At 43.7% G+C, this 16,513-nt stretch overlaps 1 protein-coding gene across 1 annotated transcript; it reads left to right on the top strand.

Moving 5' to 3' along the window:
- Nucleotides 1-311: 311 nt before the first annotated feature.
- Nucleotides 312-15,176, top strand: LOC112264342 (src-like-adapter). The gene is made up of 8 exons (XM_024440882.2): nucleotides 312-781; nucleotides 5,013-5,110; nucleotides 5,383-5,479; nucleotides 7,557-7,643; nucleotides 7,830-7,933; nucleotides 11,640-11,774; nucleotides 12,491-12,623; nucleotides 12,786-15,176. The coding sequence occupies exons 2-8, from the start codon at nucleotides 5,038-5,040 to the stop codon at nucleotides 12,997-12,999; spliced, it is 843 nt and encodes a 280-aa protein (XP_024296650.1). The 5' UTR covers nucleotides 312-781; nucleotides 5,013-5,037; the 3' UTR covers nucleotides 13,000-15,176.
- Nucleotides 15,177-16,513: the final 1,337 nt, after the last annotated feature.

Consider the following 16,513-nt stretch of genomic DNA (forward strand, 5'->3'; position numbering starts at 1 on the left):
AAACCAGCATCTACTTTTAGTTAGTACGTTCTCTTAGTTCTTGTCTGTGAACTCAAACATTCTCATAAGTCTTTTGCTCTGTTTCACAATTTACCCACAATGCATCACATGTTTTATGCTTAGGAACACGGTCAATGTGTGTGAGCCCAACCAGTGACTTGTGTCCCTGTGTGTGTGTGTGTGTGTGTGTGTGTGTGTGTGTGTGTGTGTGTGTGTGTGTGTGTGTGTGTGTGTGTGTGTGTGTGTGTGTGTGTGTGTGTGTGTGTGTGTGTGGCCAGAGGAAGTGCTCTTGCCTCACTGTGACAGTGCATCAGCTGAGGGTGTGAACTGTGAAACTCTGTCCATGAATAGTAACAGTATATCAGTGTAGCTGACATGCTCCCTCTGGCTTATCTCCAACACACAGAGCCAAAGACCATGTTCAACAAGGAACCCCTGCTACTGGTCCTCCAAGCCTGACGACTCCACAGGACTCAGGAGCCCCCTGCTACTGGTCCTCCAAGCCTGACGACTCCACAGGACTCAGGAGCCCCCTGCTACTGGTCCTCCAAGCCTGACGACTCCACAGGACTCAGGATCCCCCTGCTACTGGTCCTCCAAGCCTGACGACTCCACAGGACTCAGGATCCCCCTGCTACTGGTCCTCCAAGCCTGACGACTCCACAGGACTCAGGAGCCCCCTGCTACTGGTCCTCCAAGCCTGACGACTCCACAAGACTCAGGAGCCCCCTGCTACTGGCCCTCCAAGCCTGACGACTCCACAGGACTCAGAAGAAGCTAGGTGAGTTATTCAGGCTATGTCACGCATTTATTGCAGTATATGTATGGTAAAAGTGTACTAAGCCTACATATCTGTGCTTAAAATATATGCTGTAGTAGTAACAACACACATTTTAAAAGATAATTTACAGTCATGTAAAGTACATAAGTAAAAATACCTGAAAGTGCTACTTAAGTAGTCTTTTGGGGTATCTGTACTTTACTTGAGTATTTATATTTTTGACTACTTTTACTCCACTACATTGCGGAAGACAATTGTACATACAGTGGGGCAAGAAAGTATTTAGTCAGCCACCAATTGTGCAAGTTCTCCCACTTAAAAAGATGAGAGAGGCCTGTAATTTTCATCATAGGTATACTTCAACTATGACAGACAAAATTAGAAAAAAAATCCAGAAAATCACATTGTAGGATTTTTTATGAATTTATTTGCAAATTATGGTGGAAAATAAGTATTTGGTCACCTACAAACAAGCAAGATTTCTGGCTCACACAGACCTGTAACTTCTTCTTTAAGAGGCTCCTCTGTCCTCCACTCGTTACCTGTATTAATGGCATATGTTTGAACTTGTTATCAATATAAATCTTCTTAAGTGGGAGAACTTGCACAATTGGTGGCTGACTAAATACTTTTTTGCCCCACTGTACATACATTTTCCCTGATACCCAAAAGTACTCATTACATTTTGAATGCTTAGCAGGACAGGAAACATTCAAATTAACACACATATCAAGAGAACATCCCTGGTCATCCCTACTGCCTCTGATCTGGCGGACTCACTTAACAAATGCTTAGTTTGTAAATTATGTCTGAGTGATGGAGCTTGCCTTTGGCTATCCGTACATTAAAAAAAACAAGAAAATGGTCCCATCTGGTTTGCTTAATAAGGAATATATTTTTGTAAGGAAAATAATATATATATATAATATATTGTAATATAAGGAATTACTTTTGATTCTTACACTACCATTCACAAGTTTGGGGTCACTTAGACATGTCCTTGTTTTTGAAAGAAAGCCTGACGACTTGTCCATTAAAATAACATCAAATTGATCAGAAATACAGTGTAGACATTGTTAATGTTGTAAACAAATTCTTATTTTCAATGACGGCCTAGGAACAGTGGGTTAACTGCCTGTTCAGGGGCAGAACGACAGATTTGTACATTGTCAGCTCGGAGATATGAACTTGCAACTATTGTACCTAGAAATGGCAGATTTTTTATGGAATATCTACATAGGTGTACAGAGGCCCATTATCAGCAACCATCACTCGTGTGTTCCAATGGCATGTCATGTTAGATAATCCGAGTTTAGCATTTTAAAAGGCTATTTGATCATTAGAAAACCCTTTTGCAATTATGTTAGCACAGCTGAAAACTGTTGTCCTGATTAAAGAAGCAATAAAACTGTCCTTCTTAACACAGAACCCAAACCGGCTGTGTGTGTGCACCATCGTGCATACATTCATTTTGTCCCCCCACACCAAACACGATCACGACACGCAGGTTAAAATATCAAAACAAACTCTGAACCAATTACATTAATTTGGGGATAGGTCGAAAAGCATTAAACATTTATGGCAATTTAGCTAGCTTGCACTTGCTAGCTAATTTGTCCTATTTAGTTAGCTTGCTGTTGCTAGCTAATTTGTCCTGGGATATAGACATTGAGTTGTTATTTTACCTGAAGTGCACAAGGTCCTCTACTCCGACAATTAATCCACACATAAAACGGTCTACCAAATCGTTTCTAGTCATCTCTCCTCCTTCCAGGCTTTTTCTTCTCTGGACTTTATATTGCGATTGGCAACTTTCATAAATTAGGTGCATTACCGCCACCGACCTCGTTCGTCGTTCAGTCACCCACGTGGGTATAACCAATGAGGAGATGGCACATGGGTACCTGCTTCTATAAACCAATGAGGATATGTGAGAGGCAGGACTGCGATCTGCGTCACAAATAGAACTGACTTCTATTTTAGCCCTTGGCAACGCAGATGCTCATTGGCGCACGCGAGCATTGTGGGTGCAATAATTGAATCATATAGATTTCTAAATTTATTTTGCAATGCTCGCGCAGGCTCAAAATGGCCAGAAACAAAGAACTTTCTTCTGAAACTCTTCTTAACAACATCTACACTGTATTTCTGATCAATTTGATGTTATTTTAATGGACAAAAAAATGTGCTTTTCTTTCAAAAACAAGGACATTTCTAAGTGGCCCCAAACTTTTGAACGGTAGTGTATTTTTAAAACCAAATACTTTTAGACTTTTGCTCAAGTAGTAGTCATTTTCTATTACTCAAGTATGACAATTGGGTGGTAATTTAGACAGAAATTATTTCTGACAATAACTGCTGGACACATATGGCCAAATATACTTTTTAACTCTGAATATAAATAGCATTGATGCACAGCATGAGAATAACTTGCTATCATATCATCCAAGTTAACCAAGATACATTATATATACAAAAGTATGTGGACACCCCTTCGGCTTTTTCAGCCACACCTGTTGCTGACAGGTGTATAAAATTGAGCACAGCCATTCAATCTCCAAACACTACTAAAGAGCTCAGTGACTTTCATTGTGGCACTGTCATAGAATGCCACCTTTCGGGGCAGACGAATGCGTAGCGTGTAAAATAGTCTTTCCTCGGTTGCAACACTCACCACAAGTTCCAAACTGCCTCTGGAAGCAACGTCAGCACAATAAATGCAGTTCGGGAGCTTCCTGAAATGGGTTTCCAAAACTGAGCGGCCGCACACAAGCCCAAGATCACCATGCACAATGCCAAAGGTCGGCTGGAGTAGTGTAAAGCTCGCCACCATTGGACTCTGGAGCAGTGGAAACACGTTCTCTGGAGTGATGAATCTCATTTCACAATCTGGCATTCTGACGGACAAATCTGGGTTTGGCAGATACCAGGAGAACGCTACCTGCCCAAATCCATAGTGACAACTGTACATTTGGTGGAGGAGGAATAATGGTCTGGGGCTGTTTTTCAGGGTTCGGGCTAGGCCCCTTAATTCCAGTGAAGGGAAATCTTAACGCTACACCATACAATGACATTCTAGACAATTCTGTGCTTCCAACTTTGTGGAAACAGTTTCAGCATTCCTGTTTCAGCATGACAATGCCCCCATGCCCAAAGCGAGGTCCACACAGAAATGGTTTGTCGAGATCGGTGTGGAAGAACTTGACTAGCTTGCACAAAGCCCTGACCTCAACCCCATCGAACACCTTTAGGACGAATTGGAACGCAGACTGCGAGCCAGGCCTAATCGCCCAACATCAGTACCCAACCTCAGTAATGCTCTTGTGGCTGAATGGAAGCAAGTCCCCGCAGCAATGTTCCAACATCTTGTGAAAAGCCTTCCCAGAAGAGTGGAGGCTGTTATAGTATCTTAATGCCCGTGATTTTCGAATTACATGTTCAACTAGCAGGTGTACACATACTTTTGGTAATGTAGTATATTATCTTCCGATTGTTTCCACTGTGTCTCTGTTTCCTATGTTCTCTTCTCAACACAGGGGCTATTAGTTGCTATAGTTTTACTAATAGGGCCTATTATTTAATAGAGTGTATATTTATTTTGGGGTGTTCAGAAGGGGGGGGGGGAACCCGACTACTAGAATTCTTAGCATTTTGGATGTTATCAGTAAAAAGAAAAACCTTCCCAATGGGGCAACCTCAGAGCAGGCTCAACTTGTGTGACTGCTCAAGCAATAGGGTAGCCCTTACTGTCCATCCCTGCTACTCCGGTTTACTACGGAAGCCACTCCATAACGTGAAGCTAAGTATTTCATCAGATTTCACCAACACATTGGGTTATGGGGGAAGTTAAAAACATGTTAGCTACACAGTATAGCCACTCAGGTGGACCTTCAAATTAGTCAAATCATTTTGTGACATAAGTTAGAAAGAGGAAAGAAAGGGTAGGGTGGAAAGTTGTGCTTGATAGAGAGCCTGTCTTCAACTTCTCCATTTACTGTGTGTGTCCTGGTCGAGATAGCACTGTGGCCGTTAGTAGGAAGTTACAAAACGTACACACACACACACACACACACACACACACACACACACACACACACACACACACACACACACACACACACACACACACACACAGGCAAAATCGCTTCGCTGGCCAGCAATAGTAGGAAGTATGCGAGTCGATATGACTTGCTGAATAGCTACTGTATGCCATCTGTCTGTGTGTCCTCAGAGCTTGACCCCATTGGAGTGCCACAATGGGGAATGTGATGAGGGGTGGGGAAAATAGCAACGAAACAAATACAAACTGCCATGACAGCGCACTAAAGGGTAAGATTTAAAGTCATTATTTGCTATATCATACTGTAGTTTGTAAATGTAATGTGATGAGGCTTCAACAGATATGATGATTACACTACAGTACTTGGATTTCAGTCGACATACCTTTACCAAAGTGTATAAATGTTTGATATCGTTCACTTGGAAGTCAATTAGAAGTAAAAGACAACTATTTCCCTCATGTCAGGAAATGCATCACTAAATGTCACCTGTGCTAATGTTGATGTCTATCTAACTGTGTAACATTGGTGGTTGCTGAGCAGGAGAAGACGACACACTTGTCGTTCTCCATGACTATCCTTTTCCAGACATCAGTGAGCCGATCTTCAGGATGGGAGAGAAGCTGAGGGTCTTGTCTCAGTAAGTACAGTCAATGCTTTGTCTGTCTGTGAGAGCAATTACTGTATAAAGTTCTCATTTACAACTGCGACCTGGCCAAGATAAAGCAAAGCAATGCAGCAAAAACAACAACACAAAGTTACACATGGGATAAACAAACGTACAGTCAATAACACAATAGAAAAATCTGTATACAGTGTGTGCAAATGAAGTAAGGAGGTAAGGCAATAAATAGGCCAATAGTGACGAAGTAATCACAATTTAGCCATTTACACTGGAGTGATATATGTGCAGATGAGGATGTGTAAGTAGAAGTACCGGTGTGCAAAACAGCAGAAAAACAAAAACAAATATGGGGATGAGGTAGGTAGTTGGTTGGACGGGCTATTTACAGATGGGCTGTGTATAGCTGCAGCGATCGGTAAACTGCTCTGACAGCTGACGCTTTAAGTTAGTGAGGGAGATGTAAGTCTCCAACTTCAGGGATTTTTGCAATTCGTTCCAGTCATTGGCAGCAGAGAACTGGAAGGAAAGGCAGCCAAAGGGGGTGTTGGCTTTGGTGATGACCAGTGAAATATACCTGCTGGAGCGCTTGCTATGGGTGGGTGTTGCTACGGTGACCAGTGAGCTGAGATAAGGCGGAGCTATACCTAGCAAAGACTTATAGATGACCTGGAGCCAATGGGTTTGGCGACGAATATGTAGAGAGGACCAGCCAACGAGAGCATACAGGTCGCAGTGGTGGGTCGTATATGGGGCTTTGGTGACAAAATGGATGGCACTGTGATAGACTGCATCCAATTTGCTGAGTAAAGTGTTGGGGGCTATTTTGTAAATGACATCGCCGAAGTCAAGGATCGGTAGGATAGTCAGTTTTACAAGGGTATGTTTGGCAGCATGAGTGAAGGAGGCTTTGTTGCGAAATAAGCCGATTCTATTTTAAACTTTGGATTGGAGATGCTTAATGTGAGTCTGGAAGGAGAGTTTACAGTCTAGCCAGACAACTAGGTATTTATAGTTGTCCACATATTCAGAACCGTCCAGAATAGTGATGCTAGTCGGGCGGGCGGGTGTGGGCAGCGATCAGTTGAAGAGCATGCACTTTGTTTTACTAGCATTTAAGAGCAGTTGCTGCAGGGGGTAGAGAGCTGTTGGCCAGGGTTGGGTTAGCCAGGTGGAAAGCATGGCCAGCCGTAGAGAAATGCTTATTGAAATTCTTGATTATCGTGGATTTATCAGTGGTGACAGTGTTTCCTAGCCTCAGTACAGTGGGCAGCTGGGAGGAGGTGCTCTTACTCTCCATGGACTTTACAGTGTACCAAAAACTTTTGGAATTAGTGTTGTAGGATGCAAATTTCTGTTTGAAAAAGCTAGCCTTTGCTTTCCTAACTGACTGTGTGTATTGGTTCCTGACTTCCATGAAAAGTTGCATATCGCGGGGACTATTTGATGCTAGTGCAGTACGCCACAGGATGTTTTTGTGCTGGTCAAGGGCAGTCAAGTCTGGAGTGGATCAAGGTCTATATCTGTTCTTAGTTCTACATTTTTTGAAATGGGCATGCTTATTTAAGATGGGGAGGAAAGCACTTTTAAAGATGTACTGTATGTACTAACCACTTCCTAGAGCAGAAATGGATAGATGCACAGTTACAGACCACGGGAGCTTGGTGGCACCTTAATTGGGTAGAACAGTCATAGTGGTAGTGGTAATAACCGGAGTAGAATAGGTGGACTGGTATCACATACATGGTGTCCAGGTGTTTGATGCCATTCTATTTGCTCCGTTCCAGACATTATTATGAGCCATTCTCCCCTTAGCAGCCTCCTGTGTTATAGACATACTGTAGATATCGAGATGACACAGGACGACACACAAAAACTCCCGCAAGCCACAGTGCAAACCAAAATACAATACAAAGCTATGCAACATTACAATACAAAACTGTGCAAGCAATAACATGCACAATAGAGAATGAACACATTGGGGGAAATTAGATGCATAGCATTATTGTCTTGCAGCTTTAATACAATATGGGGAACTACAATTTCAGATTTCTTTCAGTCACAGTTCCCCTTTTAATTTGTGTGCGTTCTTTAGGGAAGGTAACTGGTGGAGAGTCCGGTCTGGCCAATCAGGAAGGGAGAACTACATCCCTAATAACTATGTTGCCAAAGTCTACCATGGGTAAGCATGGGTGTCTCCCACTGCTTAACATTCAGTCTACAAATATTCATATAGAGACTAAAATGTTTCGTAAGTGTCAATAGAATTAAAGAATAAATTAGGTCTAACCAGAAAGACTATCACATAATATAATATAATATAATATGCCTACTGTATATCATATAGTATATAAATGTATGTTCTAAGATGGTTGTTTGAGGGAGTGGCGAGGCAGAAGGCGGAGGAACTACTTCGCCTCCCTGTAAACAGAGTGGGATCCTTCATGATCAGAGAGAGCACACAGCAGAGAGGTGAGTCCGTGACTTTTTAAAGCCCTACCAAGTTAGGAGGTCAGTAGGATGATAGTAGATGCCTTCGCGTTCCTAGGAAACTATGCAGTTTTTTGTTTTTTTACGTGTTATTTCTTACACTAGTACCCCAGGTCATCTTAGGTTTCATTACATACAGCCGAGAAGAACTACTGAATATAAGATCATCGTCAACTCACCATCAGTACGACCAAGAATATGTTTTTCGCGATGCGGATCCTGTGTTCTGCCTTACAACCAGTGTAACCGAGTGGATCACATGCAGCGACCAAAAAAAAAAAACGACTCAGAAAAAGAGGGAAACGAAGCGGTCTTCTGGTCAGACTCCGGAGACGGGCACATCGTGCACCACTCCCTAGCATTCTTCTTGCCAATGTCCAGTCTCTTGACAACAAGGTTGATGAAATCCGAGCAAGGGTAGCATTCCAGAGGGACATCAGAGACTGTAACGTTCTCTGCTTCACGGAAACATGGCTAACTGGAGAGACACAATCCGAAGCGGTGCAGCCAGCGGGTTTCTCCACGCATCGCGCCGACAGAAACAAACATCTTTCTGGTAAGAAGACGGGCGGGGGCGTATGCCTTATGGCCAACGTGACATGGTGTGATGAAAGAAACATACAGGAACTCAAATCCTTCTGTTCACCTGATTTAGAATTCCTCACAATCAAATGTAGACCGCATTATCTACCAAGAGAATTCTCTTCGATTATAATCACAGCCGTATATATCCCCCCAAGCAGACACATCGATGGCTCTGAACGAACTTTATTTAACTCTCTGCAAACTGGAAACGATTTATCCGGAGGCTGCATTCATTGTAGCTGGGGATTTTAACAAGGCTAATCTGAAAACAAGACTCCCTAAATTTTATCAGCATATCGATTGCGCAACCAGGGGTGGAAAGACCCTGGATCATTGTTACTCTAACTTCCGCGACGCATATAAGGCCCTGCCCCCCCCCCTTTCGGAAAAGCTGACCACGACTCCATTTTGTTGATCCCTGCCTACAGACAGAAACTAAAACAAGAAGCTCCCACGCTGAGGTCTGTCCAACGCTGGTCCGACCAAGCTGACTCCACACTCCAAGACTGCTTCCATCACGTGGACTGGGAGATGTTTCGTATTGCGTCAGACAACAACATTGACAAATACGCTGATACGGTGTGCGAGTTCATTAGAACGTGCGTTGAAGATGTCGTTCCCATAGCAACGATTAAAACATTCCCTAACCAGAAACCGTGGATTGATGGCAGCATTCGTGTGAAACTGAAGGCACGAACCACTGCTTTTAATCAGGGCAAGGTGTCTGGTAACATGACTGAATACAAACAGTGCAGCTATTCCCTCCGCAAGGCTATCAAACAAGCTAAGCGCCAGTACAGAGACAAAGTAGAATCTCAATTCAACGGCTCAGACACAAGAGGCATGTGGCAGGGTCTACAGTCAATCACGGACTACAGGAAGAAACCCAGCCCAGTCACGGACCAGGATGTCTTGCTCCCAGGCAGACTAAATAACTTTTTGCCCGCTTTGAGGACAATACAGTGCCACTGACACGGCCTGCAACAGAAACATGCGGTCTCTCCTTCACTGCAGCCGAAGTGAGTAAGACATTTAAACGTGTTAACCCTCACAAGGCTGCAGGCCCAGACGGCATCCCCAGCCGCGCCCTCAGAGCATGCGCAGACCAGCTGGCCGGTGTGTTTACGGACATATTCAATCAATCCCTATACCAGTCTGCTGTTCCCACATGCTTCAAGAGGGCCACCATTGTTCCTGTTCCCAAGAAAGCTAAGGTAACTGAGCTAAACGACTACCGCCCCGTAGCACTCACATCCGTCATCATGAAGTGCTTTGAGAGACTAGTCAAGGACCATATCACCTCCACCCTACCTGACAACCTTGACCCACTCCAATTTGCTTACCGCCCAAATAGGTCCACAGACGATGCAATCTCAACCACACTGCACACTGCCCTAACCCATCTGGACAAGAGGAATACCTATGTGAGAACGCTGTTCATCGACTACAGCTCGGCATTCAACACCATAGTACCCTCCAAGCACGTCATCAAGCTCGAGACCCTGGGTCTCGACCCCGCCCTGTGCAAAAGGGTACTGGACTTCCTGACGGGCCGCCCCCAGGTGGTGAGGGTAGGCAACAACATCTCCTCCCCGCTGATCCTCAACACTGGGGCCCCACAAGGGTGCGTTCTGAGCCCTCTCCTGTACTCCCTGTTCACCCACGACTGCGTGGCCATGCACGCCTCCAACTCAATCATCAAGTTTGCGGACGACACAACAGTGGTAGGCTTGATTACCAACAACGACGAGACGGCCTACAGGGAGGAGGTGAGGGCCCTCGGAGTGTGGTGTCAGGAAAATAACCTCACACTCAACGTCAACAAAACTAAGGAGATGATTGTGGACTTCAGGAAACAGCAGAGGGAACACCCCCCATCCACATCGATGGAACAGTAGTGGAGAGGGTAGCAAGTTTTAAGTTCCTTGGCATACACATCACAGACAAACTGAATTGGTCCACTCACACAGACAGCATCGTGAGGAAGGCACAGCAGCGCCTCCTCAACCTCAGGAGGCTGAAGAAATTCGGCTTGTCACCAAAAGCACTCACAAACTTCTACAGATGCACAATCGAGAGCATCCTGGCGGGCTGTATCACCGCCTGGTATGGCAACTGCACCGCCCTCAACCGTAAGGCTCTCCAGAGGGTAGTGAGGTCTGCACAACGCATCACCGGGGCAAACTACCTGCCCTCCAGGACACCTACACCACCCGATGCTACAGGAAGGCCATAAAGATCATCAAGGACATCAACCACCCGAGCCACTGCCTGTTCACCCCGCTGTCATCCAGAAGGCGAGGTCAGTACAGGTGCATCAAAGCTGGGACCGAGAGACTGAAAAACAGCTTCTATCTCAAGGCCATCAGACTGTTAAACAGCCACCACTAACATTGAGTGGCTACTGCCAACACACTGTCAATGACACTGACTCTACTCCAGCCACTTTAATCATGGGAATTGATGGGAAATGATGTAAATATATCACTAGCCACTTTAAACAATGCTACCTTATATAATGTTACTTACCCTACATTATTCATCTCATATGCATACGTTGATACTGTACTCTATATCATCGACTGCATCCTTATGTAATACATGTATCACTAGCCACTTTAATTAACTATGCCACTTGGTTTACATACTTATCTCATATGTATATACTGTACTCGATATCATCTACTGTATCTTGCCTATGCTGCTCTGTACCATCACTCATTCATATATCCTTATGTACATACTCTTTATCCCCTTACACTGTGTATAAGACAGTAGTTTTTTTGGAATTGTTAGTTAGATTACTTGTTCGTTATTACTGCATGGTCGGAACTAGAAGCACAAGCATTTCGCTACACTCGCATTAACATCTGCTAACCATGTGTATGTGACAAATAAAATTTGATTTGATTTGATTTGATGGGTATCTATGAGGATCTATTTAGGCCTAAATCTTCATTTGATCACCCTGTTGCAGGAGAATGTTCAAACATTGTAGTATGTTTGGGATTTAAAAAGACTTCTGAAGTTTGTCATTTCCACTTTGACATTTTAGACTTGATTTTCCCTTATAAGATATTACATCTGTATATTGTACGTGCAGGTGTCTACTCCATGTCTGTAAAGCACAGATCCATCAAGCACTATAAAATCTATCGCTTGGAGAACAACGGCTGGTACTATATCTCTCCTCGCCTGACCTTCCAGTGCCTGGAAGAGATGGTCAACCACTACTGTGGTGAGTCTAAAACAGAGACAGACACACTGAAAATAACCTCAAGCATTTTAAAATATATTTCTTCTTATCAGATGCTTGCTACGTTCCGTTGTGCTTTGGCCAAGAGTACACATTAAGAACAAGAAAGGAAGGGATGGTTTTGTTTCTGATGACCATGTGGACATATTTTTACTGAGGCTAGGTCTTTCATATTGACTGCAACATGAATGTTTTCGAAGGCAGATGTTTGGGATTGTGTGCGTGTGTGTGCGTTCGCGTGTGGTTATGTTCATCGCACAAGCGTTTGTGAGCACATATGCTTATTTTTCAGTACATAGCGTATGGAAATGTGTATCTGTCTGTGTCTAACACAGGGGATGTCTATATGTCTGTGTCTAACACAGGGGATGTCTATATGTCTGTGTCTAACACGGGGGATGTCTATATGTCTAACATGGGAGACAGTCTATATGTCTGTGTCTAACATGGGGGATGTCTATCTGTCTGTGGCTAACACAGAGGACTGTCTATATGTCTAACATGGGGGACTGTCTATATGTCTGTGTCTAACACGGGGGATGTCTATGTCTGTGTCTAACATGAGGGGTGTCTATATGTCCGTGTCTAACACAGAGGACTGTCTATATGTCTAACACGGGGGAGGTCTATATGTCTGTGTCTAACACGGGGGATGTCTATATGTCTGTGTCTAACACAGTCCATCTCTGATCTCCTAGACTCTGCAGATGGGCTGTGCTGTGTTCTCACTGGCCCGTGTCTGTGTGGGACCGCCAGCCTCCTCGACACCACCACTCAGCCACCCCCTGTAGTGATGCGCCGCAATAACTTTGACTGGAAGAAAGTAGACAGGTACAGACTCATAGTTTTGACTTGGCCAATGGAAAACTTGGCTTGCGGGAACACTTGACAGATGTGACTCTGCATCCTGATGATGATTGGCTCAAACACGTTTTAATCACCTCTCACTCTCTCTCTCTCTCTCTTTCGCTCTCTCTCTCTCTCAATCAAAAGGAAAGATCTGATCAGTGCAGGGGCTCCCCAGGGGCAGCAGAACAGGGACACCATGGTGAGCTATGGAGTCAGGAACAGCATCGCCTCTTACCTCTCTCTTGCCGGGGCTCAGGGCCCTAGACAGCAGCAGAAGAACCACAAGAAGAATAAATCTGTCTACGTCACCTCCCACAGTCTCAGCCATATGGACCTGGAGGAGGACTATGATACGTAGTGGCCTGCATAGGCCAGTGGTTCTCAAACCTCTCTTTGGGGACCCCCAGACGTCCATGTATTTGATCTATTTCAGAGCTAGCACATTTGATTCAACTTGTCAACTAATCAACATGTACTTGACTAGGTGAATCACGTCAGCTAGTAAGGGCTATAACAAAATTGTGAAACGTCTAGGGGTCCCCGAGGAGAGGTTTGAGAAGAACTGGCCTAGGCTACCAGATTCGGCATGGGTTCGAATCCAACCCACTGCCTTTCTGACTTGCTATCTTTGTTGTCGCATCTTCACTGTCCTATCTCAATAACAGAAATGAAGCCCACAGAAAATACGTTTTAAAAAAGACTATGAGACTAAGAGGAGCAACGGCTCAAGGATCCAGACTTTGACACAGAAATTAGCACTTTGAACCATGGAACTAGATAAACTAACATTTTTTCTTCTGATCTCGACACCCAGAACCAAATCTTGCGCGGTGGCCAGAGTCCCTATTTAAATGTTAACCTCTATTACGAGATACTATATTTTCCTCCAATACACACACTGCTCCTTATCTGAGCCTTTGGGATTGAACTGATAAGGAATTGGAAGCTCAGTGGGATAAATCAACATTGAAGTTGAAGTCCGTCCAGAGTCCAGAGCACTGACCGAGTGTCCTGCAAAAATACAACACGTTAGCATCATGACAGTCGATAAAATAGTTGAATGCTGTGTTGTGGGTGTTTGTGTGAATGTGTAATATTCTGGGGAAAGAAACATGGAAAGAAAGGGGAATACCTAGACAGTTGCACAACTGAATGCATTCAACTGAAAATGTGTCTTCCACATTTAACCCAACCCCTCTGAATCAGAAAGGTGCGGGGGGCTGACTTAATCGACGCCCGGGGAGCAATTGTTGTTATTGTGGATGTGTGTAAATGTCAATGGTTACCAGCTTCAGAAGCTTTAGCCTGACCCCTTGCAAAGTGATTTCTGTTGAGTACATGTTCATATAAATAAAAGTAAGGTATTGTATAATCTCGGCAAACCAGAACCAAATATTGTGTGTGATCTGGCCAGCTCTTCTGTCACGACTCACGAGAGACTAGTGAGTACATACTGTTTCAAATAGTTCCTGGAAGGGCTATGGAGAGTTACGTCCAAAGAGCTAGAACTGCATGCAGATGATAAAACATCACAAAGATGACTGCCCAGAACAAGTTGTCCTCTTGAAAGTAACCCAGGGCTTCAAGCCTGCACCAAATTGAATAGGAATCAACATAGCATTCCCGAATCCAAGCAAACATCCAGGAAAACAGCACAGTGAAAAGGTTCTGATTTACCTCAGTTTGAGTCTCAGTGTATTGTCTAAGTGTGTTGTTGTTGCGGCTGATTGTCTCGCCAAGGCCTCATGGTGGCCATATGTGACGCTGATTAGTTCATTAGTTCATTATTTGGGGCGGCAGTGTAGCCTAGTGGTTAGAGCATTGGCCTAGTAACCGAAAGGTTGCAAGTTAAAATCCCAGAGCTGACAAGGTACAAAATCTGTCGTTCTGCCCTTGAACAGGCAGTTAACCCACTGTTCCTAGGCTGTCATTGAAAATAAGAATTGGTTCTTAACTGACTTGCCTAGTAAAATAAAGGTTAAAAAAAAAAAAAAAAAATTTTTTTTTTTTAAATTGTTACTGTGAAAGCTGGTGTCTTATCTTTGCAGGGAACCATGTACAGTAGTCGTGTAGTATTCTAAGGAGAAACCTTATCCATGCTGATAAGATTTCTAGAAGTGACTCTAAAGTTTATACAGTGAACTTTGCCACCATAACACCACATAGGACATTTTATACGTTATGAGGTAGTTAGGAGGAACCTTATGACTGTCCATTCTTCCACTTTCCTCAAGACAATCACCAGTGAAAGCCAGAAAAGACCAAAGACGCAAGAGCAGTATTACTTATGAACTTGGCAGGCTGCAAATGTTGTATCTGGAACCCATTGAAGCTACAAAGTCAGCAACATGGCCATGTAATGAATGAGATTTTGTGAGATTTCTCAGTCACCTGTAGGAACCCCTCACAGTGAGAGCTGACTCCTTGATACAAACGCAGCACTTTCTCATTATTGAATTCACGACGGGATCAAGTATTTGTTTTGTCTGCTTTTAATGCCCCCATTAAATATCTGCAAGGCCAACTAAAACAGCTGATTGTGTGTGTGTGTGAATATGTGTGAGAGAGAGAGAGTCCGTGTCTGTGTGTATAGCGTCTTGCGAAAGTATTCACCTCCATTTTGTTGCCTTACAACCTGGAATTAAATGTGTTTTTTTGGGGGGGGGAGTTTGTATCATTTGATTTACACAACAACATGAGGCTAATACAAAGTGTCTTAATGAAATGCATCTGGGTTCCCTCAACCATCACCACATTGAAGATGCAAAATATTTTGTATTGTGAGACAAACAAGAAATAATGCAAAAAAACGGAAAACTTGAGCGTGCATAACTATTCACTATTCATAACTATTCTACAAAGTCAATACTTTGTAGAGCCACCTTTCGCAGCAATTACAGCTGCATGTCTCTTGGGATAGGTCTCTATATGCTTGGCATATGGTGTCTATATATCTAGACAGTGTCTATAGATCTAGTCTATATATCTAGACACTGGGATTTTTGCCCATTCTTCAAGGCAAAACTGCTCCAGCTGACCTATTTGGAGAGCTCCTTAGTCTTCATGGTGCCGCTTTCTTGGTGGTGGCCCTTGCTTGGTGGTGGCCCTTGCTTGGTGGTGGCCCTTGCTTAGTGGTGTTGCAGACTCTGGAGCCTTTCAGAACAGGTGAATATATACTGAGATCATGTGACACTTGACAGCAAATGACAGCATCATGCTCTCTGGAGGCTCGACGTCTGACACTCAACGTTTTGCACTACTGCCATATGGACCCTGGAATAGTGTGCCGTTTGCGTTGCAGTCCTAAATCTGAACTTTTCCTTTTCAAATTAGCAGTGACAATTTTAGCATGTACATTTTGGTGGGGCAAAAACCATTTTAAAAATTGGGGAATGCATTCCAGCAAAGCTATTACACAACACAACGCTAAACAATACATTACTTGCACTATAATAGTGACAAATAGTGCCCAAAAACTGTTAGGGCCTACATAAAGCTGTCCCAACAGCAGTCCCAACACCTTAACACTACTACACCTGGCTATCATCGGAGCTTTGGATATCAGAAGATCCTTGTCTGGCAGTGAAAACGTTCATTCAGCCTCATTTACTGCCTTAAAAAAAACATTGCTGATATGGCTGACTTTCTTAAACAAATGTGGTTTCTTTTGACAATTGAGTAGAAACAAACTATGACATAAGGGGACAACAAGCGGATAAAAGGCAATCCGTCATTTTGATTAAGACATTAATGAGCAAGCTAGGACGGACGTAGTCGCTGTACATGGGCCATTCTTGCAGTGTTATCCCTGTACACCAAGTCAGAACCATAGGATAAATAAAAGGGGTATATAAATGGACAATAAAAGATCT

Source organism: Oncorhynchus tshawytscha, linkage group LG13, assembly GCF_018296145.1.
Source record: "Oncorhynchus tshawytscha isolate Ot180627B linkage group LG13, Otsh_v2.0, whole genome shotgun sequence".
In the NCBI taxonomy this organism is placed as follows: domain Eukaryota; kingdom Metazoa; phylum Chordata; class Actinopteri; order Salmoniformes; family Salmonidae; genus Oncorhynchus; species Oncorhynchus tshawytscha.

Excerpts from the sequence above, each read along its gene's own strand:
- LOC112264342 (XM_024440882.2), top strand. The coding sequence starts at position 5,038 with ATGGGGAATGTGATGAGGGGTGGGGAAAATAGCAACGAAACAAATACA. Across the intron at positions 7,934-11,639 it reads AGAGAGCACACAGCAGAGAG|GTGTCTACTCCATGTCTGTA; the intron begins GTGAGTCCGTGA and ends TTGTACGTGCAG. Across the intron at positions 12,624-12,785 it reads GACTGGAAGAAAGTAGACAG|GAAAGATCTGATCAGTGCAG; the intron begins GTACAGACTCAT and ends CTCAATCAAAAG.